At 18.3% G+C, this 27,210-nt stretch overlaps 1 protein-coding gene across 5 annotated transcripts; it reads left to right on the forward strand.

The window, feature by feature from the left end:
• Window positions 1-1,283: 1,283 nt before the first annotated feature.
• On the forward strand, window positions 1,284-3,553 carry LOC102656085. 5 transcript variants are annotated; one of them, XR_003306433.1, is made up of 4 exons: window positions 1,286-1,748; window positions 2,110-2,198; window positions 2,271-2,449; window positions 2,577-2,953. XR_003306433.1 is itself a non-coding variant. In XM_026445986.1 (4 exons), exons 2-4 carry the CDS (start codon window positions 2,183-2,185, stop codon window positions 2,764-2,766), a joined length of 345 nt encoding a protein of 114 aa, XP_026301771.1. In that variant the 5' UTR covers window positions 1,310-1,748; window positions 2,110-2,182; the 3' UTR covers window positions 2,767-2,953. The 5 variants fall into 5 exon arrangements, 1 of the variants encoding a protein (XP_026301771.1); XR_003306434.1 differs by having other exon boundaries at window positions 1,287-1,748; window positions 2,110-2,170; XM_026445986.1 differs by having other exon boundaries at window positions 1,310-1,748; window positions 2,110-2,270; window positions 2,383-2,449.
• Window positions 3,554-27,210: the final 23,657 nt, after the last annotated feature.

Below are 27,210 nucleotides of genomic sequence, written 5' to 3' on the forward strand. Positions count from 1 at the left end.
TTACAATTTTAATCAAATCAATTTTTCATGGCAGAATTTTACATAATTTGGCGAGTTTTTGTTGGATGTCGTATTTCTGTTCTTGTTTTCGAACCCGAATTCGCGATAACAGCCATTTCAGCGTCGAAAAGCTACAATTTTGATCAAAATCGCGAGTTTTCGTGTCAGAATTCAACGTAACTCGAGTATCAGCTTGAAAACGACTCTCTCAACGATATCGAAGCAGATTTTTTTCGCCGAAACTGCGATTTTCGTGACGAAAAGCTACATAACTTATCGAAATCAATTTCTCGTTGCAGAATTTGAGTAACACGGGGCGAGTTTGTGTTGGATAACGTCTCTCTGAACGTTTTCGATGCAGAATTCGCCGTAAGAGCATTTTTCGTGACGAAAATCAACAATTTTGATACAAATTGAGTTTTCATGGAAGAATTTAGTCATAGCAATGCGAGTTTATTTTAGATATCGTCTCTCTGATCAATTTCGATTCCCCGTAATAATAGTAATTCGCCGTAACTCAACAGCGATTTTCGTGTCGAAAAGTTACAATTTTAATCAAAATCAATTTTTCATGGCAGAATTTTACATAATTTGGCGAGTTTTTGTTGGATGTCGTATTTCTGTTCTTGTTTTCGAACCCGAATTCGCGATAACAGCCATTTCAGCGTCGAAAAGCTACAATTTTGATCAAAATCGCGAGTTTTCATTAATTTTTATAACACAAATTCATCTGAATTTGTATAAGGTTTGGAAGAATTCCTGCGCTAAGTATATATATAATTTTCTTATTATTAAGTTAAGAATGAAAAAATAAATAAATTTTTCACAAAGTGGATTATAGTTACATTAAAAGAAATATTTCGTTCAGATATATTATCTAAATTATCTAAAAAAAATTAAAGATTAAATTAAAGATCTAATTTGATGTGTTTATGTATTTATACACGCATTTGTTTATGTTTATTTTAATTAAGATAATATAAAATTGTATATATATATATATATATATTTGTATATATTTGCATGAATTGTCATGTATATAGTATGCATTGCGTCCTTTTATAAAGGTGAAAATTATAGAAAAATAAAGATTTTCGATAATATAATTAATTTATATTTTTATGAAAATCTGTCATATATATCGTCTGGTAATATTAGTATTATTTGTTTCATAAATAAATTCGTGATACCATATATTTGTTAATTAATTTATTAGAACTAAATATATAAAAAAAAATTATGACAATTAAAATATTTATAAGTAATATTGTTAACAGGTGTGATACATTATTATAATTTATAACAATGTGATTGATATATTGTAAATATATATTATACTTTAAATCAAATGTTATTATAGAAGAGCTAACATACGTTTAGGTTATTTAATTTAAGTATCGTTTTTTGCCGTGATGTTTAATCACGTTATTTTCTTGTAGATATTCTGTGAATTTGTGTTTTGTAAATCATATTCATGTATATATACGCACATATATTAATATATATTTAATGTATAATTTATAAAAGTATAAATAAATTTAATGCATAATTTGAAAAGATTGGTATAAATAATACGAAACAATTTTACGTAACCTTAATCATTATAATCTGTATGAAAGTTACAAATTTGTCAGTAAAAAGAGATAAAAAAAAGAAAATCAATGGTTTGAAACAATAAATATTTGAAAATAAGAGCTTAATGAAGTGTTTTAATTTTCTTTAGTTTTCTTTGTTTGTTTAATTTGAAGGTATGAAAGTGTAAATAATTTAACTACTTTTTCTTCAATATTTTTACAGGTTTATATAATAAAATTCAAAATTGTTTGTACAATAGAATTTTAGAATATAAATAAAAATAAATCTTACATATAGTTTGAATCCATATGAAATTTCATAGTGTCGTATATTTCGAACATTCTTTTAAAAATTATACCATATAATTAAGAATAATAATAGTACGGAAATATTTAAACTCATAATAATATTTGTGTTTAAATATATTGATAAACATTCTTAATAATAATAATCCATTTCAAATATATTTTGTTCCATAAAAAGATTTAATTGTTCGTATTACTAATAAAGAGTAATATTATTTAACTGTATTAGGTGGAAATGGACAATATGGAAATTACAATGGTCTAATCTGGTGATTTGTGTTGTAAAAATTGTAAATACTGTGATGGAATATTTGAAATGTATTGTATATAATATCGAACCTGGTAAAAAAAGAAAATTCATAAACAAAAGCACATGTAAAATTATTACAGGTACAATTGCTCAATTTTTTTCTGTAGAAGATAAAGTTCGTAATATCGTGTAGATTTGTTCAATTGACATTAATAATTTTTAATGAAATGGGAACATGACTCGTTTCATTAGAATCCACTGCATTATGTTTTCTTATGAAAATGGTAAAGGAAGTTTTGACTCTAGTTTTCTTAAATGTGTAAGTTTTCCTTAAATCATAAAATTAAAAATTAAACTCTATATATATTATTGGAATAAGACAAATATTAATGTCAATGACTTTTATTTAATAAATATATCAATATATTTTTTTTCTTTTTTATAAGGAAAAAATTCATCCAATATGCACACTGCCACTGCACACACTGTCAATGTACACAGGCAGCCTTAAAATGTTATGCAGAAGCACGACTGTTAATTTTAAGGCTATTCTATTCTATCATCTTTAAACGTAATGAAACAAAGCAAGAAATTTGGTTACCAGATATAAGAACTTTTGGTCCAACGTGTATCTAATAATATATAATGACAAATATAATATATAATATAATGATAGTAAAATACTAAATTTGGATTAAACATCCATCAGGTTAAAATATTCATTTTTCTCTTTCATTAGAAAATTACAGAAAACAGACAGAATCTAACATCAGTATTTTTGTTCTTCTTCTATGATTATAATAAACATATATTTTTACATATATTTTTATGCTTTTTATGTTTGATTTGTGCATTTATCAAATACAATGATAATTTTATTTTCAGAAGAATTTAAAGTTGTGAATATTAATCTAGATGAAAATGATTTAAGCATATCAAAAGAACATGAATATTAACGTATCATGTATCATAGGATGATAAGATAAGAAGATAAAATGTTAAGGATTGATAAGAAGATTGATATTAAATATTTTTACGAAATATTCATTTTATATAAATAAAATTATAGATCTTGATAATCTAACTACGGATGATACAGGTACAGATGTTTCAAGATGATACTTTAACAGTTGAAAGTTTAGATTGAAATAGATTATATTTAGATTCAATGGCTCAATTTAGAATCTACAATTTTACCACACAGTATCATTGAAAATTTTGAAGTTGGATCGTATTGTATTGTATGGATGTGATCGTATCTTATTAGAGAATAATATGATATCTGTTTATATTTTTATATTTTTATATTTAACATATATTCAATGATAGGCAATAATAGAGATTGGCATAGTGAAATTAAATAGAAGTTTGAAAATCATATGATAAGCAATATGTAATTGAACAAATAAATTATAGAAAAAAATTGAAGATAAATTTATGAGCAAAAATAAATATAAATCTGACGATATCTTCGTTAACGATATTCCTACGCATTTAGAAGCATTGAAAAAAAAAAACGAAGGAAATGCAATATAGTACTAACAATTTGAAAAAAAATTTGATAAGTAAGAAGGGAAAGAAATTAAAAAGCTGAAAGAAACTGATTGAAACGAACATATATATATATATATATATATATATATATATATATATATATATATATATATATATATATATGTATATATAAATTTATTATTAATAGATATATTATAAAATTTATTATTATATATACACAGGGTAATATACTAATAGAAAACTGTCATATTTCATATGAAACCCAATAATATAATAAATAATATAATAATAAATTATTGGATTATCTAAAAAATTATATTACACATTTAAACTACTGCTATTAGTTTGATTATTCGAGATCTTACTTGTAATTTAATATATAGTCACAAAAATTGTTTATACTACCTTGTAAAGAAATTGAATTATTATGAAAGATTTGATTTCAATGAAAACTTATATATAGCAATATTAAAATGTTATATATTTTAGAGAGAAAAAATTTCTATGTGAAATCCACTCTCATTTTTCCATGTTTTGCATACAATTTCTTCTGGAAATATTTTTTTCTATCTCCGATGATAGAGATAGAATTAAGTATTTTATAATTTAAAATTTTGTTTCATTTTGAATTATTATGAAATGAAATTATGTAAAGAAGGAAAAGTAATATTGAAACTTGAAAAATTGATTTCACTGTTTTGATTTTCCATAATAAAAAGAAATGATTTTCAGTAAAAACTCTCCAATATTTTTAATAAATTTTATAATTATTATTGAATTAATTAGATTAATTATTCGACTTTATCAATGATCTTTATCAATTCGATTATTAGCAAATTTAATTTCAGGACATTTAATTTTAATATTATTAGATAATTTTATTAGAAATTTGATTACAATAATTCCACTTAATTTATTAATTTAAAATATATTATTAACTTTAGAAATTTTTATATCAATTATTTAAAGATATGTATTTTCGATTCTTTTAATTTTATTTTTCAAAATCAAATAAATTTTAATTAATAAATAATGAAAAAATCTTTCCATTTCATATAGTCACAAATAATCCATGACTAATTATTTTATCTTTTACATTATTAAATTCTTTTTTTAGAACAGCTATTTGAATATATAGAATAATTGCTTTATTTATAATTTTAAATATAATTAATACTTACACTTTAATTATTATATTTTCATTTTGTGATATTATTCGAGAAAGAACATTTCAAGAAGAACATTACATTTTTTATTATTAATTTTTTAAAATACAGAATAATTTTATCTATTATTTCTGAATTAATATTTTTTGTATCTTTCTTTGGACTTTTTTTCATTCATCAATTTCTCCAAATATTGAAATTGATATATTATGACCACTAAAAAATATTAAATTTTTTAATCCAATAGAAATTCCATTATTAAATTCATTTAATTTAATTTCAGGATTTACAGTAACATTAAGTCATTATTATTTAATTATTAATAATTTAAATTTTATAAAATTTTATTTAACAATTTTGTTAGAGATTTATTTTACTATTTTATAAACAATTGAATATTTAAAATCTTTTTTTGCTTTAATGATAGAATTTATTCAATTTTTTGTATAGCTACTGGATTTCGTGGTTTACATATACTAATTGGATCAATTTTTCTTTCTGTACCTCTATATCGAATATTAAAAATTTATTTCTCAAATAAACATAATATAAATTTTGAATTAGCCATTTGATATTGATATTTTGTCGATGTAATTTGATTATTTTTATATATTTTTATTTATTTATTGATTTAAATTTAAAAATTAAATTTTAATTAATTATAAATATTATTAATAAATTATTTGGATATTATATTATTCGAACTAAATTATATATTATTATCTATTTAAAAAAATTAAAAAATTTTCATTAATATTTTCAATATTATACTTTAAATATAAACTATTTAAATAAATAATTTAATTAATTAATTAATAAAATCAATTATATAAATTAAAAAATAAATTACATAAATTATAATAGTTAAAAATACATTAATTTTAATATTAGTAATTTTAAAACTATGTAAATTTAATGTTAAAGATATAAATTTACTTGATAATATTTCAATAAATACTTCATAATTAAATATTGATAAAATTAATTTTTTTATAAATTCTTTTATAAATTATATTTATAAAATAATATTTGCAATAAATCAATATTATTACTTAATAAAATAAATTTATAAAAATTATATCCTATAATTATTCCTATAATTATTATTTTAAATACTATTAATTTATAAATTAATTATACATAAATTAAAATTTATTGTATTAAAAATTAATTTTCTATAAATTAATCTTAAAATTATTATTATTAATATAGAAATTTCCATAATTTTACTTTCTTTTTTAAATACAACATTAATTATTAAATATTTATTTGTTATTACTAAAATTATTCAAAAAGAATATGAAACAGTTAAAATTAAATATTCCAATAATTAAATTTACTATTGAAAAATAATTTATTTGTCTAGAAAACATTCAATAATTAAATCTTTAGAATAATAACAAAGTAATAATGGAAATTCACTTAATCTTAAAATTGAAAAAATAATAATTATCCTTTTTAATGGATAAACATAATATATTCCATAATATAATCGAATATCTTGATTTCTATTTATAAAATGTATATATCTTCCAATACATATAAATATTAATGACTTAAATATTGGATGAATAAATAAATGTAAAAATTCTAATTCAATAAATTCTATAGATAATATTCTTATTATAAAGCCTAATTATCTTAATGTTGAATAAGCAATAATTTTTTTTAAATTTAATTGAAAATTTGTTGTTAATCGAGCAAATAATAATATTAGTCTTGAAATTAATAAAATAATATTTTTATATTTACATTTTGATAAATGTATATAACGAATTAATAAATAAATTTCAGCTGTTAATGTTGAAGAATGAACTAAAGATGAAATTGGTGTTGAATGAAATATCATTGCCATTGGTAATCAAGTTGAAAAAGGAATTTTAGCTCTTTTAATAGCTCTAAAAGCTATTAATAATAATAAAATTATTATAAATTCATTTATTTATTATAAAAAGATAAATTTCATCTTCCATAATAAAAATTATTAAATATATAAAAGTTATTAAATATTAAATAATAATCCAATATCACCTAAATGATTTAAAATAATAGTAATTATATCTGAAGTAAATGATTTTATTTTTATATAATAAATTACTAAACAATAAGAAATTAATCCTAACCCATTTCAACCTAAAATTGATAATATATTTGGCCTTAGAATTTTAGAAATTAAAAATAAAATTATTAAATATAAATACAAAAATATTATATATAGAAATTGAAAATAAAATTATTAAATATAAAAACGGATTTATTTTTAATTCTCTTAAATGTATATATCTAATTCTGTAAATAATAATTATAGAAAAAAATTATTCTTACTAGAAAATAAATATAAATAAATATAATCAATTATTATTAAAAAATTAAATTTTATAGAATTAAATATATAAATATTTCATTCAAAAATAACAATTTTATTTAAATATAAAATAAAAATTGTATAAAAATACAATCTTAATAATATAATAAATAATCTAAATTTAAATAACAAAATTTCACAAATTAATATTTTTATTAAACTATTTAAATAAATATTAAATAAAATATAATTTTAAAAACATTAAATTTAATGGAATTCAATGTATTATTGAAATAAAATATTCAATCAATGAATCATTATTATTTTAAATCTTATATAAATCTTTCCATAATTAATAAATGTAGATAAATAAATTGAATAAATAAATCTAAATAAACAATATATCATTAAAATAATTATTATAAATTTTAATCATGATACTAAACCAATTAATATAATTTTACTTACTAAATTTAATGGAACAGGTGATCCTATATTAGATGAACATATTATAAATCAAAATAAAGATATTGTAGATATTGTAGGTATAAAATTAATTATACCTTTATTAACAAATATTAAACGTTTATTAATTTGTTTATAAATTACATTTATTAAAAAAAAATAATCCTGAAATAATCCCTAAGATCATGAGAAATTATTATTAAATAACCATTATAAATAACCATTTATTCTTATTTAAAAAAAAGTTAATATTCTTATAATTATTAATCCCATATGTGTATAATTAATGAAATTGCAATAATAGATTTTATATCATTATAACATATTAATTTTAAAATTAAAATTTCAAATAAATTAATTACAATTAAAATATTTTGTATAAAAATAAATTCATTCTTAGAAATTATTATTAATCATAATATTTTATACGCTCCTAATTTCAATATAATTGAAGTTTTGATACAGTGTTGATACATAATAAAGTGCTTCAACATGAGCATTTAATAATCAACCATAAAATAAATAAATTGGAATTTCAATTAAAAATGATATTAATAAATATATAAATAATATTAAATTTAAATTTAAATTTAATATTTCAATTAATATAAAATTTAATCTACAATCATTTCAATAAATATAATAAATAATATATAATATAAATAATGAAAAAATTATTATATAAAATATTAAATAAAGTCCTGATAATCAATGATTTTCACTATATTCTCATTTAACAACTAAATAAAAAATCAATAATAAAACTAACTCATAAAATAAATAAAATACCAATAAATTTATTGATATAAAAACTAATAATAATGGAATTATTAATAATGGAATAAATTCACAAACAATTTATTCTATTATTATTTAATGATAAAAAAATTAATCCAAAAACTCATAAAGTTAATATTATTAAATCATAAAAATTATTGAAACTAAAATTACAAAACATAAAAATTCATTCGATTCAATTAAAATTAAATAAATTTATTAATGATATGATTATAATTAAATTTAAATTATTTATATTTTTAATAAATAATATAAATAAATATACAAATATTAATAAAATATAATAATCTTAAATTAATAAATATTAATTATTAATATTCTTAATTTTTGATAACCTAATTCATAATTTATTCTTACTAATAATAATAAATCCAAAACTAATTCACAAACAGAAAAGATTAAAAAAATTAAAAATAATCATGTATTAATTTCATTATCAATAATATAAAATAAAACTGTAATAATCAAAAATTAAAATTAAAAATCTTAGAAAATTTACATTATAATATAATGTAAATATAAAAAATAATAAAATTATTAAAAATATTAATTTAATAAATTTTAATTATTATTATTAAATAATTTAATTTAAAACATTAATTTTGTAAATTAAAATATATGAAATAATATTTTAGCTAAGTTTATTTAAAATTTCAAAAAAATTTAAATTATTAAACATCGATAATTTCTAAAATTATCATTTTTGATTGAACTATTTTTTGAATAATAAATATTTATTATGTATATATAATTAAAATTATAATTTATAATAAATTCATTATAACAATTAATTTTATCTAAAATTTTATTATCAACCATAATTTCAATAATCTCAAGAATTTATTTAAATAATATTTATATCCATCAATTTTATTAGTTTATTTAATTATATAATCAATTTATATTTCTACTATATTATTTTTAACCTGTCTATAAATTCATTAATAATTAATCATTAATTGTTTTTTAATCATAATTATTAATTATAATAACATTAATTGTTTTTTTAAGAGGAATATTAGTAATATCTTCATATTTTATTTCTTTAATAAACGAACCTTTAAAATTTAAAATTAAATTAATTTTACAAATTTTATTTTTAATAATTTATTAATATCATTATCATTTAAATTATTAAAAAAATTAATAAATAATGAAATATATTTTAATCTAATCAAAAATATTGATTTAACCTATTTATATACAAAAATAAATACTACATTATTTATTACAATAATTTTTATACTATTTTTACCTTATTATTAATAACAAAAATTACATGCATTGAAAAAAAAACTCTTCGAAAAAAAAAAATTTAATATTCAAATTAAACCCATAATGAAAAAATTTTTAAATTTTTTTAATTCTAATGAATTTTTAAAAATAATTATATCAACAATCTATTTGTCAATACAAATCAATAAATATTAATTATATATGAAATTTTTAATTAATTTTAGGAATTTTTTTAATAATTCAAATTATTTCTGATATTTATATTATTAACATATTATTGATCCTAATATTGATATTGCATTTTGATCAATTAAAAATATTATAAAAGATATAAATTCAGGTTGATTATTTCGATTAATTCATATAAATGGTGTTTCATTTTATTTTATAGTTATATACATTCATATTAAATGTAATATATTTTATTGTTCATATAAATTACTATTATTATATCAGAAATTGGAAATTGGAATTTTAATTCTTTTAATATCAATAGCAGCAGCATTTATACGTTATGTTTTACCTTGAGAACAAATATTATATTGATAAGCTACAGTTATTACAAATTTACTATTCCATATATTGATGATAAATTGTATTATGAATTTGAAGTGGATTTTTAATTAATAATGCTAATTAATAATTTTAAATCATTACATCGATTTCTTTCATTACATTTTATTTTAGCATTAGTAATTTTATTTATAATTATTTTACATTTATTTGAATTTCATTTAATTGGTTCATCAAATCCATTATAAATAAAATTTCAAATTACAATTATAAAATTTCATTTTATCCATATTTTTCAATTAAAGATCTATTAGGATTCTATATTATTTTATTTATCTTTATATTTATTAATCTTTAATTTCCATACCATTTAGAAGATCCAAATAATTTTAAAATTGCAAATCCAATAAATATTCTAACACATATTAAACCTGAATGATACTTTTTATTTGCATATTCAATTTTACATGCAATTCCTAATAAATTTAGTGGAAGTTAATTGGATTAGTAATATCAATTTTAATTTTATATAATATTTTATTTTATATAATATTTTATATAAAATATCATTATTTCATATAATAATTTATATAATAACAATATATAATAACAATTAATTTTAATAATAACAATTTAATAAATAATAAATTCAATCTATTCAATAAAATTTATTATTGAATATTTATTTTATTTTATTAATAATAATAATTAATAATTTTATTTTATTAACGTGATTAAGTAAACAATTAATTGAATATCTTTTTACAAATATTAATATATTATTTACTACCACATATTTCTTATATTTTTTTATATCATTTTATTTAAGAAAATTATGAGAAAATTTAATTTGAAAATCTTCAAATTAAATTATCTAAATTTAATTAATTTATAAAAATAAGTTAATGAAATTGAATAAGTATATATTTTGAAAATATAATATAGAAATAAAATTTTCTTTAACTTTTAATACTTATTTTATTTATTCTATTTTCTAAAATTATATATATATTTATTATTGAATAATTTCTTTTATATAATATAAATGTAATAAATAAATTATTACTAATATTAATATTTCAGTTCAACATATATACATTAACTTATCATAATGATTTCAAAATAAAATTTTAAATAACTCAAATAATTAAATAAATATGAAATAAACAAATAATAAATTCAATTGATGAATAATTAAATCCATAAAATTTATTTTTATTAATCTTAAAATTACTCTTATAAATATAATATTTATATATTCAGATAAAAAAATTAATACAAATATTCTTTGTAATATCACAAACATTGTGATATTCAATATTAAAACCAGTAATTAAATCAGATTCACGTTGAATTGAATCAAAAAGTGTTCAATTTAATTCAATTAATATTCCAATAAACATTATTAAATATAATGGATATAATAAAATTGCAAATTTAATTTTATTTTAATAATTAATAAATTCACTGAAAGGAATCTTTCAATTAATATTAATCTAAAAACTAAAAAAAATAAATTAATTTCAAAAAAATTATTGTTGAAACTAAACATATTGAACCTAAAATAGAATAATTACAATTTGAAATTCATCCACAATTTGAATTCATCAATAAATAATACTGAATACACATTGATCCTAAAATTAATAATATAAATAAAATACTAAATTCCATTATATAAATAAAATTAACCCAACGATATAAAACTCATATAATGATAAAGAAAAATATTATTACTGGTCTATATAATATATAAATTAGAATAATTAAAAAAAAAGTCATTCTTTTGATAATAATTTTAATCCATCTTTAAAAGGCTGAAATAAACCAAATAAAAAAACTTTATTAGGTCCTTTTCGATCTTGAATATACCATAAAATTTTTCGTTCCAACAAAATTAAAAACGCTACACTTACATTATTAATTAAAATTATAAATAAAATAAATTAATAATAAATAATAAATTATAAATAAAATTATAAATTAATTAAAATTCAAAATTCAAATTATTATTTATTTATATATTATATATTATTTATTATAATTTAAATAAATTAATATAATTAAATTCTAAATTTATATGCACTTTATATAAATTATTAATTAATTTATTTATAAATAATTTACAAATTAAATTACAATCCTTTCGTACAATTAATTTATTTTTTCTTATAGATAGAAACCAATCTGATTTACGTCGATTTGAACTCAAATCATGTCATCAAAGATTTTAAAAGTCTAACAGACTTAAAAACTTAAATTCCTGCGTTTAATTTTTATCTTAATTCAACATTGTGATCGCAATCATCTTTATCAATATGATCTATCAAAAGATATTACGCTGTTATCCCTAAGCTAATTTATTTTTTTAATTATAAATTATAAATCAAAAATATCGTTTAATCAAATTTAATTAATTATTTATTTAAAAATAATTTAAATAAATAATTAAATTAAATAAAATTCTAAAAGGTTTTATCGTACCATAATTAAATTTTGGAATTTTTACTAAAAATTTAAATTCATTTTATAATTTAGAGATAGTTATTATTTCATTAATTCGTTTGTTCAATTCTTCAATTAAAAGATAATTTATTATGCTATCTTCGTACAGTCGATATACTGCAGCTATTTAAATTTTATTTCATGGAACAGATCGATCTAAAATTAAATTCAATAAGATATATTTTTGATAAATAGGTGAATAATATATTTGCCGAGTTCCTTTAAATCATATAATTTAAATAATTTCAATTTAAAATATATTTTTATTACTAATTTAATTATTGTTTCTATATTATTATTTCTATATTATTTCTATATTTTTATAATTTTAATATATATTTTTATATAATAAATAAAATTTTAATTTAAATCTTTATTAAAACAAATTAAATTATTAAATTTTTTAAATGAAAAAGAAAATATTTCCAATAATATTAAAATTAAATAAATTAAATTTCTATTCAAAATTTATAGTTTATCCCATAAATTTTTAATATAAAAGTTAATAAAATAAATTAAAATTTAATTTATTAAAATTTTTATATCTAAATTAAATTTATTTCTAAAAAAATTAGATATTAATAAGTTTGAATAACATTTAATTTCTAAATTTAATTTCTAAATTCATATTTATAATTTTAAATTCATATTTATAATTTACAAAAAAAATTTTATAAATTTAGCTCTCTTATATTTCAAATTCTTAAATAAATTTTAATCAATCCAAATACATAAGGTACAAAACAAAATTTTACTTTTTGATATTTAATAACTTTCATTCACATTACTTTTAATTATAAAAATAAAAATTAATTCAAAATAATTATTTCAATTTAATTAATTTCAAATAATTATTTCAATTTAATTACTTTCTTTTAAATCTTTAAAAATTATAATTTTAAACTTCAAAAAAAAAAATTTAATAAATTAATTTATAAAATTGAAAAAATTTTTTTAATTTTTTCAATGTAAAAGAAATATTTTCTTTAAACTAAAATTGTAAATCTAAAAACACTTTCCACTATTTTTATCATGTTACCACTTATTTTAATTTTAATGAAATTGATAGGCAATTTGTATACTTTTTAAAACTATCTTCAATTAAAGTAATTATTTTAATTTATTTTTAAATTCTTTTATATATTTATATTAAAATAAATAATCCAAAAATTAAATTTATTGAAACTCATTTCTTAACTTGAATATATTACATTTTGATTTGAATTATTTTTATCTAAAATATTTCTAATTCAAATTTATTCAAATTAACTAAAACAACAATACATAAATTTAAACTCAAATATTTCTTATATATGGTGCATTATCGAATATATATAGTGGATTATCGAATTAATAGACAAGTATCGCTAATTAGATATAATAGATAAAAGCCACCATATTATTTAATTTTAATAATTCAACATTTAATTATTTAATATTTAATTTATTTTTTTTTTAAATATTATTTTTCTATAATAGGATATCTAATCCTAGTTTTTATTAAACATTATAATTTTAATTAATCTTAATTATAATTATTTATAATTAATTCTAAATTTCACCTAAAATCAATAAATTTAATTATAATTTAAATTTTTACATATAAATTTTACTAGAATAAAATTAATTTATAAATCAAGTTTAACTGCTATTGCTGACATTTATATTAATCATTATTAAAATTAATTTCCGAATTAAACGTTTTTTATTGTTACAGAAATATCTATTAACATTAATTTATATTTTTAATAATAATTTAAACTTTATAAATAATTTATTAATATAACAAATTTAAAAATATTATGTACATAATTAATAACATAATAAATAAATTAAGAATTAATTCTAAATTAATTCTTTCAAATTTAATTTTCAACTTTATACAAACAATAAAATAACTTTAATTCAACATTTTACAAACAGTATAATAATAAACCTATTATATATATTTTTTAAGACGTTATAAGTTATATTAGTATAAATTCTTAATCTTTTTATGTATATAAATATATATAATATATATAATACATAAATATATAAATATATATAATCTATATAATATATAATATTTAATATTTCTATATAATTTTTCTATATATTTTTCTATATAATATTTAAGTATATAAATATATATTCAATTGAATTTGTGTAAAGTGTATGAAAACTTCTGCGACTAACTGTATATATAAAGTTCTTATTAACAAGTTAATAATGAAAAAGTAAATAAATTTTACACAAAGTGGATTATATTTATATTAAAAGAAATATTTCGTTCAGATATATTATCTAAATTACCTTTAAAAAATTAATTAAATTAAAAAAAGTTAAAGATTGATCTAATTTGATATGTTTATATATGTATATATGTGTGTGTCTATGTATATATGAAATAATACAATGAAAATGTGTATATATATATATATACATGTATGCATTGTATATATATATATATATATATATGTATATATATATATATATATATATATATATATATATATATATATATATATATATATATAGTATGCATTGTATCCTTTTATAAATTAAAGAAAATTAAAGAAAGATAAAGATTTTCGATAATATAATTAATTTATATTTTTATGAAAATCTGTCATATATATCGTCTGGTAATATTAATATTATTTGTTCCATAAATAAATTTGTGATACCATATATTTATTAATTAATTTATTAGAACTAAATATATAAAAAAAAATTATGACAATTAAAATAATTAAAAGTAATATCGTTAACAGGTGTGGTACATTATTATAATTTATAACAATACGATTGATATACTGTAAATATATATATATAGATATATACATATATTGATATATATTTGAAATATAATTTATAAAAATATAAATAAATTTAATGCATAATTTGAAAAGATTGGTATGAATAATACGAAACAATTTTACGTAACCTTAATGATTGTAACCTATATGAAAGTTGAAAATTCGTCAGTAAAAAGAAATAAAAAAAAAAAAATCAATGGTTTGAAACAATAAATATTTGAATAAAAGCTTAGTGAAGTATTTTAGTTTTCTTTAGTTTTCTTCATTTGTTTAATTTAAAAGTGTGAAAGTGTAAATAATTTAATTATTTTTTCTTCAACATTTTTACAGATTTATATTATAAAATTCACAATTGTTGTACAATAGAATTTTAGAACATAAATAAAAATAAATCTTACATATAGTTTGAATCCATATGAAATTTCATATGTCGTATATTTCGAACATTCTTTTAAAAATTATACCATATAATTAAGAATAATAATAGTACGGAAATATTTAAACTCATAATAATATTTGTGTTTAAATATATTGATAAACATTCTTAATAATAATAATCCATTTCAAATATATTTTGTTCCATAAAAAGATTTAATTGTCCGTATTACTAATAAAGAGTAATATTATTTAACTGTATTAGGTGGAAATGGAGACTTTATCTAACATGTCTTGTTACATTAAATTCTTGAGAAATGAAAATTGATTTTGTTGGATATCGTATTTTTGTTTGTTTTCTAACGAAACGAATTCGCAATAGCTGCGTTTTTATCGTCGAAAAGCTACATTTTTGATCAAAATCGAATTTTTGTGTCTGAATTCAAAATTATTAGAATATCTGCAAGAAAAAGTCACTGTCTACGATGTGAAAGCAAAATTTGCCGAAACTGCAATTTTCTTGCAGGAAAACTGCAAGAATTTTAATTATAATTTATAATTTATAAATTATAATTTGTCGGGACATATTTTTTATTTTGAGAATTTGACGTAACACAGATGCCCAATTCGCCGTGTTGAAAAATTATAATTTTAATCAAAATCTATTCTTCATTTCAGAATTTGATATAATTTAGCAAGTTTTTATTGATTGTCGTATTTCTTTTTGTTTTCGAACCCGAATTCGCGGTAGCAGTGTTTTTAGCGTCGAAAAGCTACAATTTTGATCAAAAACAAATTTTCATTGAAGAATTTAATATAACTTAAGTATCAACTTGAAAACGTCACTTTTAACGATATCAAAACAGAATTCGCCATAACTGCGATGATACATACGTTTTGGTGTTAATTTAAAAAGATTATGAAATACATAGATTATGTTTATATATATATTACTTTCTTTTTATTTATTATTTTTTATATTTAATTCGAGTCATGAATCGTCACGTAAAAATTGCAAAATTTCATCGGATTGGTGTTTTCCGTTAGCCAATCCACGATTTTGTCGATTGATACCTTTGGATACCAATTGATCTGAGATAGATTCTGTACGCCAAATGTGATCTTCTGTAAATGCAGCCTCAGTTTCTAAGATGACTTCTAGTTCTTTTCTGCATATCGTTGGAACGATGTCTTATAATGACTCCTTTGTGGACATTGTGCCATTGTCATAACTCTCTGCTGGTCAATATGAATATCATCCGTTTGATAAATCAAATAAGTCGATTGATATAAACTGACAAAAATGCTAATGAGTCGAATTGGTTTTATTATTCTTTCTCGCATATTTATTTCTTAATATTTAATTTTTTCGCGAACTAAGATGTGAGTGCAATTTTTAACACGAATCGTAGATTTAAGATTCATAAGACTTTGAGATCTAGATTAAACTAGATTTAAATCTCTCATTTAAATCTCATCATGCGATAAATATAAAAGATTTTTATCATCATTATAAACATCATTATAAAATAATTTAAATAATTTTTTCCTTTCGAATAAAAGATAAATTATGTTATAAAGTAGATATATAGATTAAGTTTATTGCAGACTAAAATACTGTGTTTAACTTAAAGCAAAAAATAAAAATTTTTTTAATTTTTTCAATTTTTTTAACTTTAAAATAGATCTAGATATTTTGAGTTTTATTATAATTTTCGTTTTCGTTACTTTCCATTTTCATCTCCAATTTCTACTTTTAAATTATTTGAAACGTTTATTTCTTATTATTTCTTGTACTTGATTCTATGATTAATTCTACGATAGTTTTTCCTAGCTTTTTGCTTTTCTTAATTCATTGTCAAACACATGTCACGCAATGACAATTAATAATAACACGGCAAGAATCGTTGGATGCTCTACTTCCAGTGGTTAATCGAGAGTTCTCGCTTTGATCAATTAATACTTTCGAGTATTCGATAAAAGTTAGATGTTACGGTCAAACTTGCTTGTTTGTAATCCTGCTCCGGTACACTAGAATCTACAATTCTATGCTCCTTCTTGTGTTACTTGGACAAATAATTCTTTTGTTAAGTCGTTGTCGTATCTCTTGACGACCTGATCTCTTGATTGGCAAAAATCATTTGTCTGCTGATTCTTGTAAATCCAATGATGTAAATGGTGATATATGAAGATGACAATGATTTGTAAGAATTATATTTATTATAGGCAATTATAATTTACAGTTTCTGATATAAATTAATTATAATTTCTTTTTTTCGCTTTAAGTTAAATGAAAGTATTTTTGTTACGTGTTATAGATTTAAGATTTACTATTAAAATGTATAATAAAATAGATGTATAAATAATATTAAGATATAAATTAAGTTAAACTTAAATCTGATTGTTTGATAACGCAATGTGGAATTAATGTGCGCGATTAATTATTGTAAAATTATTGTAATCATTGTAATAATCATTTTCTTCCGAATTAATTTTTTCTTTTCCAATTTTTCAAATTTATTTAATTTTTATTTCTTATTTCTTCTGTTTTTTCTTCTGTTTTAATTTATTTAACATTAATTATTAATTATAATTTATTTTAATTATCAATTATTTATATTTTTCATTTTTTATAATTTTTTATATTAATTATTAATGTTACGTTATATTAATTTAATGTTACGTACTTTATTTATGTGTTAATTTATTTAATTATGTCTTAATTTATTTAATTTTTTTATTTGTTATTTTTTAGCTTTAGTTTTAACTTTTTTTGGATTTCGATGCATAGTCATCTACTAATAATAGTAATATCAATAGTTTATGTTTGTAATATAGTTTTAGATAATAATAATTTAAATTATTCCATTTCATGCAATAATAAAATATAACAGTTTTACTATATATTATTCATTATTATATATATTTGTTTTAATCATTTTTTTTCAATCTTTTTATTTCTTTTCCTTTTGAACTATCAAATTATTTTTTTAATTTTATATTACATTTTTTTTTTAAAATTCATGTAAAAATTGTTATTGTTGTTAGGAATATTTCTAAATGCATAAGAATACTTTTTACGAAACTATCATCATATTTATTTCTATTTTCGATTAGAAATTTTAGAAATCTTTAATTTTTTTCTAAGATTTTTTTGTTCAATTATATATTGTTTATCATATAATTTTCAAACTTCTATCTAATATTACAATGCCAATTTGTATAACTGAAACATACTATCATTGAAAAATATTAAATATATTAAATATATCATACTATCTTCTGATAAAATACAATCATCAATTCTATTTCAATATTTTTAATGATACCATGTGGCAAAATTGAATTGTTGAATCCAAATCTATTTCTATCTAAACTTTCAATTGTTAAAATATCAAAAGATGTGTATCTGTATCATCCATAACTGTTAAAACGTTATGCTATATCTAGTTTGCGTTATTTTCCTTATAATTTTCTGAATTAATTTTTGAATTGTAAATAATATTTTTAAATATAAATAAATATTGCTTTTTTATCTCAACGTTTATTTTAAATGTAAAAGAAGAACAAAAATAACGATATTAGATTTTTTCTATTTTAATTTTGTAACAAAAATTGTAAAAAAAATGAACATTTTAACTTGATGTTTAGATGAAGCTTTACATTTTACTTTGTTATATTTTTAGATACATGTTGTATTAAAGAACTAAAAGTTTTTATATCTAATAACCAAATTTCTTGCTTCGTTTCATTATTTATATTTAAAGATGATAGAATAGAATAGTCTTAAAGTTAACGGTTGTACTTCTGCATATCTTAGGTCTGCCTGTATATATTGAAATGTATACTGACAAGCATATTGGATGAACTTCTTTCTATTAAGAAAAAAAAATATTGTAATATTTATAATATAAAAATCATTGATGTTAATATATTATATATGTTATATATATTTTATTCCAATAATATATAATTTAATTTTTAATTTTATGATTTTATGACAACTTACATGATATTTAAGAATATTTGTGTCTTAATAATTTCTTTCATCACTTTCACAAAATGCAGTGGATTGTAATGAGTGTTATCATTTCATTATAAATTGTGGCATTTATTAATGGTCATTAAACAAATCCGAAGGATATTACATTGGATCTTGACTTCTTCTTTATCTATTTTTTATAGGAATAAAGAGATGTGTCCATAATAAATTTACATATGTTTTGGTTGATAATTTTCTTTTTTCATCAGATTCTTTAAACATTACATCACAGTATTTGTTTTTATAACAGAACTCATGAGATCCATTAGAAGTTCCACATTTATAACTGGAAGTGAAGTTATTTGAGATTGTTTGAAGCATTTCGTAACTTTTTGTAGTGAATACAATTGATTCCATTGATTTAAGTTTTCGCAAATTATTATTCTCAGTTCATATAAGTTCTTTTTTAACTTTTTTGCAATTCTATTAAATCTAATTCATGTTTTTTTTTAATTTTATTTTTTCAACAAGAAGCTTTTTTATATTTAATATAACAATATCGTTTGTTTTTCTATATTTCTGTTGGAATCAATTTCAATGTTCGTGCTTACGATACTCTTGCATAATAAAATTGAAATATTTGAATATTTGGATTCTATAGAGCTCATATGTAAACAAATCAATTAAATTGATATTTTTCTTCTATATATATATTGTTTTCATCTAACATGTTGATTCTTTAATAGTAGAAAATAATATAGATTATTTTATAAAACATTTTGTAATGGTAAATTGCTTAATTTTACATAGAAATTTCCAATTATAAATTTGTTGCCCAGTATTAAGAAAAATACATTGAAATTATTTTCTAATTTTATATTTCGATGAACAATAAATTGTAAAAATAATTAAATTAAACAGTTTCAATCTTTCATTACAATCCTAGTTGATTGTAATTATTCTGCTACTATATTTATGACATTTTATGATGTTTAATATGATACTTTTTTTTTTTATAATTCTTATTATACTTTTATATAATTTTTTAGTAGAGTGTTTCATATATATAGATGACCTTGATATCTAAAAGAATTTTATTCTATAAAATTAATAAGATATTAATATTGCATGTTGAAAAATTTTTACTTTGTTTTGATTATGTTGATTATTATTATTTTTACTTTTTGTATTGAGCTAAATTATTAGCGTTCCATGTTATAATTTTATAAATATTATTCATTTTAATTTAAATACGATAATTATTAATAAATTTAAAAAATTTAACATTTGTTTTGTTAATTTGGTTAAAATATATTTTAATTCTTTAAATCTTTTAAATGAAATAAGAGGCTGATATTGATTTTGATTTATAATTTATATTCTTGTATAATTTATTAAGTTGATGTATATGTCGGTAAAAGTAAAGAATTTTCTTTGCTATTGATTTTCTAATCTTTTTCTCTAAAGGAAAGAAATTATAGTTTCTGATTTTTTTTTTATAATAAATTTTTTATATAAATTTCATAGTCTTTATAATTGGCTGTTTTCCCTGCAAGTACATTAAGCAGATATTATTTTTTTTTTTGCAAGTAGCGGAGTCGTAATGTTGACTATATTTTAGTCTATACAATCTGAATACTGTAATTGAGCATGTTCATATCTTTTTTAGCACTTACATTGCATTATTTTGCATTTTTTATATGATATTTTGAATGTACTTTTGTACTCTGCGAAACTGTATATTATATATTATCTTTTATTTTTTTATTAGCGGTTGATTCTAAATTTACATAATGAAAAAAAAAATTTTATAATTTTATATACTATTATATAATATTCTTTACTTTGTGATTTTTCTCGATAAGCTCGTTTTTCACTTTCTTGATATTTACTGATATGTATCAAAGAATTATTTAAATGGCTTATTTCTTATTCTTTTTTTATTAGATATATATAAAAATCGATTTTAGTTTCTTTATAATTTTTTTATTGTATTTGTTTTATATTTGTTTGTTATATGCTTAGCAATTTAGTAAGTTTAGCTTTATATAATTTTAATTTATTATTTTGTAATATTTATTATTTAAATTATTTTTTACATTATTATTAGCATAGTTTTTAAGATTTTTAATTTGAAATAAAATATAAAAGATTTTAATTTTGAAGATTTTTGAATTTCAATATCATAATCTAATTATATTTCTAAATCTAAAATGTCAGAAAATATTTAATAATTATTGTTTAGTTCGATTGATTTATTATAAATTACTAAATTTGTTAAGTTTTAGTTTAATCGAAGAGTATTCAAATTTTTTCTCTTCAAATATATTTGTTTTTTGAGTTTATTTCTCTTGTGTGTTAATCAGTAGGATTATTATAATGCTATATATATATATATATATATATATATATATATAATATTATATATGCTATATATAATATTAAAATTTCTTTATGTTGTGCTATGTTGATCTATATATAATAATGTCTAGAATAGATTGGAACTTATAAGTATTCGATGACAACTCGAAAATACTGATTTTATGGATTACATTTGAGGAAATAAATATAACTTTTTTAGAATAAAAATATTGATATATGATATAATACTCGGTAATGTAATGATATAATACTATAATATTATCAAGAATAGACATTCTATCTTTGCTTGAAAATTATTTATTCTAGAATGGATTGATAAGTATATTCATTCCTTTATGATATTTATAGTTCTATATATTTGTTAAATTTTTATCTGAATATATCCCAAGTTTTTGATAAAAATCTTTCGAAATTAAATATACTTAAAATCTGAAATATAAAACATTTCTTCTCGTTTATTCTTTATATAAGTATAAGTATAAGTATAAGTTCTTTGTATAAGTATATTTCCTTATATAAATAATTGTTATGAATACAAACAATTAATATAAAGTAGATTTATTTATCTATTTGTAGTATACAATGATAAATTTTGAGTATAATTATAAATATATATTTGAATTTTTTTTTCGATAGACAATTACAATATCAATCCGTTTTCTACGCAATCTGATGTTTTCTATATTTCTAAAACTTTTCTTATCTAAAACTCATTCCTTTTAAAAATCTGTAATTATACAATGCATGATTATAACATATATTATGATATACATATCAATTTACAATATGATTATCTGGCTTCGATTTACAATTATTCTTAAGGAAAGAATCTTCTTAAGTAAATATCAGAATTAATCTTCAGAGTTTTCTATCATCTTTCAATAAAATCTATGAACTGTTTAAATAATAACCAATCTAATAATGTTATTCAATTTTTCCATTCTCTACATGTTATTCAATTTTCGGATGAATAGTGAAATGATTATGAAATTTCAAATATTAATCGATTTCCTTAAAGATTTTAACGCAGATAAATGATTTCATATGTCATCAATGAAATTTTTAATAATTATTAAAAAAAATTATTAAATAAATTAATAATTTAATTTCTAATATTTTATGAATGCATAGTAAGTGACAAAAAAATTTATGCAATGTTTACAAAATATCATTAGAATTTGATAATGATTTTACATTATTTTCCAATTTGTAGTTATATTCCAAAATGTTTAATACTTTTGCAACGAAGATTTTTATAATCGATTTCAGATAGCAATATTTCTATCGCAAATTTCGCTGAAATGTATAAATTAAAGTAAATGGATTTATTTTGAATTGAAAATTAATATAACACTTATCTGACTAAAGATTAATAACATTTATCTAACTAATTACTGGACATTATAGTCTCTATTCTCTGTTTCAGTTGCTAATTTTATTTCATTCAAATCTTTTCAGTTCTTTTTCTATTCCATAACTTAAGTTCCGAAGTTGTTCTATGTATTAACTTCATCACATTATTTCTAATAAAATTCCATAATATTTTATAATTAGATTTCTATTCTTTAATATTGTTTAATGACTCTATATTCTCAGTATGTTTATAATTCGAAAAATACAATATTCAGGAATACTGCGTGTCATGGATTTTGTACACATTTTGCGTATGATAAAACTCCAAAACTTAATAACTCTAAGATCCAAATAAATAACAGATTTGGGTTCTTGATGAACGAAATTCTCTATTTATAAGCCTTGAAGCGATAAGTATTTCTAAATATATAAATAGCAATAATTAAAGCAAAAAGTATTTCCTAATTGAGTAACAATGGGTATTTTTCGATGGAATAACAATATTTAAAGCAAAGAATGTATTGTGATGAATACTTTCCGATACAAAATTAAATGTGCTTTCCGAAGTTATTTTTACAGAATTTTTTACTTTATTTTTTTACTTTTTTCTCTCATATAATATCCCATATAGTATAGTATCCCATATTTCTTTTTTTAAGTAAATTCTTACATTCCCATTATTGATGAGATGAAAAAGTTTCGATGGTAACAAAAGTTAAACAAAGTCATAGAAATAAATCATAATTCGTGAAATTTCAAAAAATTAAGAAATATATTCTAAATATTTTTTAATCATGTTTCATTTGTTTATGACCTATAAATCGTGATTTTCAAATGCAATTAATACTCTGTAGTATTTGCAATACTTACTTATTTTAAACTATAACAAAGTCCTAATAATAACATTGTTACCAATTTTAAAAAGTTTTTTCCTCCAAAAAAGATCAAAAATATAACATAAATAATAAAAGTTAAATTACAACACTGTTATTATTCTTTTTTTTATGTATATTTATAATTATTTAATTACAAGAGCAAGTATTAAACAATAAAATTTCTTTAAATAAACTAAATCATTTTTTTGCAAAAAAATTATAATATTTGATAATTAAATTTTTATGTAAAATGATAAGTTTACAATTGTAAATTTTTTAAAAATAAAATAGAAAATTAATGAAAATATAATGAATAAATTATGATTTCTTATTATATTCAATTTTCTGGAAAATCATAGGCTTGAATTATTTAAAAAATCATTCCTGTTAAAAAACGAAACAGATTTGATTAATGAAATTTCAACTCAACAATTCAATCCAACAAAGTTCATTAATTATTTTTATATTATACAATAATAAGTTAATAACTTTACAATTTTATCAGTTGTTAAATTCAAACTTTTAATGTATATTTTTATATATATAAATAAATAAAAAAGTTACTCATATATAATCATAAAATTATTATGAAATATTCATTCTTTTATCAAATCTATATTTGCTTCTAAAATATTATTCTAAAAAATTTTCAGTTGATTTCTATTATTATAATGGATTAAAATTGATAATTTATAAATAAATTTTTTGTATAAAATTAAATGTAAAAAGTTTAAGTTTCTTTTTGTAACAATTTTCGATAAACGAAAATTGTCTTGTTATTATTGAAATTTATATTAAAATGTTAATCGACAGAAAAGCGAAAAAGAAAATTCATTTAAAAATATACTGTCATGTAAAATGCATTGGAATAACGCATAATTGCTTGTTCTAAAAATCTGTTGTTTTAAATAATTAATTATTTATTAATAATTTTAAAAATATGATTTCATTTGCAATTTCTGTTGTCACAATGTTTGCAAAAAGTAAATTGTATTTATATTAGTAAATTGTATTTATTTTTGTATTTGTATTATTTTATATTATTTCAAACATTTATACAAAATTAAATAAAGCAAAGTTAAATAAATAATTATTAATATTAAATTTAATTTTTTCATATTGTTTTTAAATTTGGCATAGCGTAAATATGTTTCGGTCAGGATTAGAATGGATCCGATTGGATTAGACATAGCGTTTCGATTAGAGTGGACCCAGTTGGATAAGGATTAATTTTGTTTATATTACATATAAATTATATATATACATGTAATATTTATATATAATATTTATATATAAGATTATGTATTTATATTTATATATAAGATGTTAATAACGTAAATACATATAAAGTCTTTTTGATATATTATATTGATATAAATGAAACATCATTTAACAATTTTTTTGCTTTAGCAATTTAGAAAAGATTTCATATTTATAGCACAATATGATTTTATGACAAATCAGATTTTTAAAACTTTGTATAAAATGTATAAGATGTCAATGACACGAAGCATATTCAGGTCCAAAAATGTGATGATTTTCTTGAAGTAATTTTAACATTTTTTTTTGCAAAAATTTTTATTATAATTTTTCTTAATTATTTATATATTTTCTTAACTATATATATTTAATCTTCAATTAAAAAACTGATACACAAATCGCGTGGCTTAAACTATCCAAAAACATCTTATGAATTTTTCCATATTTTTGGAATGTAAAAAAAACTCTGTATATACATATAATGTATAAGAATTCTATCGAGAAGTATTTATATAATTCATAATTTAAAAAATGGGAGATTATTTTCATATAGTAAATTAATAATAAACAAATTAGTAAATTGCTTATTAATATTTGAAATTTTATGGTTTATTTTTTATATAACATTGAAAAACTAAATCTGTTTCCAATATATTTGATCTGAATATCGGAAGTGTGAAAGAAAATGGTTCAAATTCAATCTAGTTGAACCAGACACCTGAATATTTTCAATCTATTAACATGTTGCAAAACAGAGTCTCTTCTTTTTTTATAAAAATAGAAATATATATAATCCATTATTTATGAAATCTGCAAATTTCAAAAATATAAAAATATTCAAAAATATATCTATAATATATTGGATTGGCAACTAAGTAATTGCGGATTTTTTTTAGAAAATCAAAGACAATTTTTTCATGGAACTAAATAACTTTATTCTAATGTAATGTGTTGTCCATTTTGATCAATGACCTTTTGCCATCTTTTATGCAGCATCATAATCCCACGTTCATAAAACTTCTGGTTTTTATTAGCAAAAAACTGAATCAGGTACGATTTGATATCATCATCATTATTGAAATTTTTATCATTCAAGGAGTTTTGTAAAGATCGAAACAAAAAATAATCAGATGGTGCAAGGTCAGGACTATATGGTGGATGTGGCAAAACATCCCAACCAAGTTCCAATAATTTTTGCCGAGTGTGTGGACTTGCATTGTCATTATGGAATACAACACCTTTTCGATTTGTCAATTCGGGCCGCTTTTCTTCAACTGCATTGTTTAATTTCGTTAGTTGTTCAATGTAGACAACAGAATTGATCGTTCTAATAAGAGTTCAAAATAGATAATTCCTTTGTAATCCCAAACTGATAACAAAAACTTCTTTTGATGAATACCAGCTTTTGATATTGTTTGAGCTGGTTCACGTGGTCTGCTCCACGATCTTTTCCGCTTGATATTGTTGTAAACAACCCATTTTTCATCGCCAGTTATCAATCGTTTTAAAAATGGATCATTTTCATTACGTTTTTTTGCAAATCGCAGCT

Source organism: Apis mellifera, unplaced genomic scaffold (assembly GCF_003254395.2).
Source record: "Apis mellifera strain DH4 unplaced genomic scaffold, Amel_HAv3.1 GroupUN_138, whole genome shotgun sequence".
NCBI classification, from domain to species: domain Eukaryota; kingdom Metazoa; phylum Arthropoda; class Insecta; order Hymenoptera; family Apidae; genus Apis; species Apis mellifera.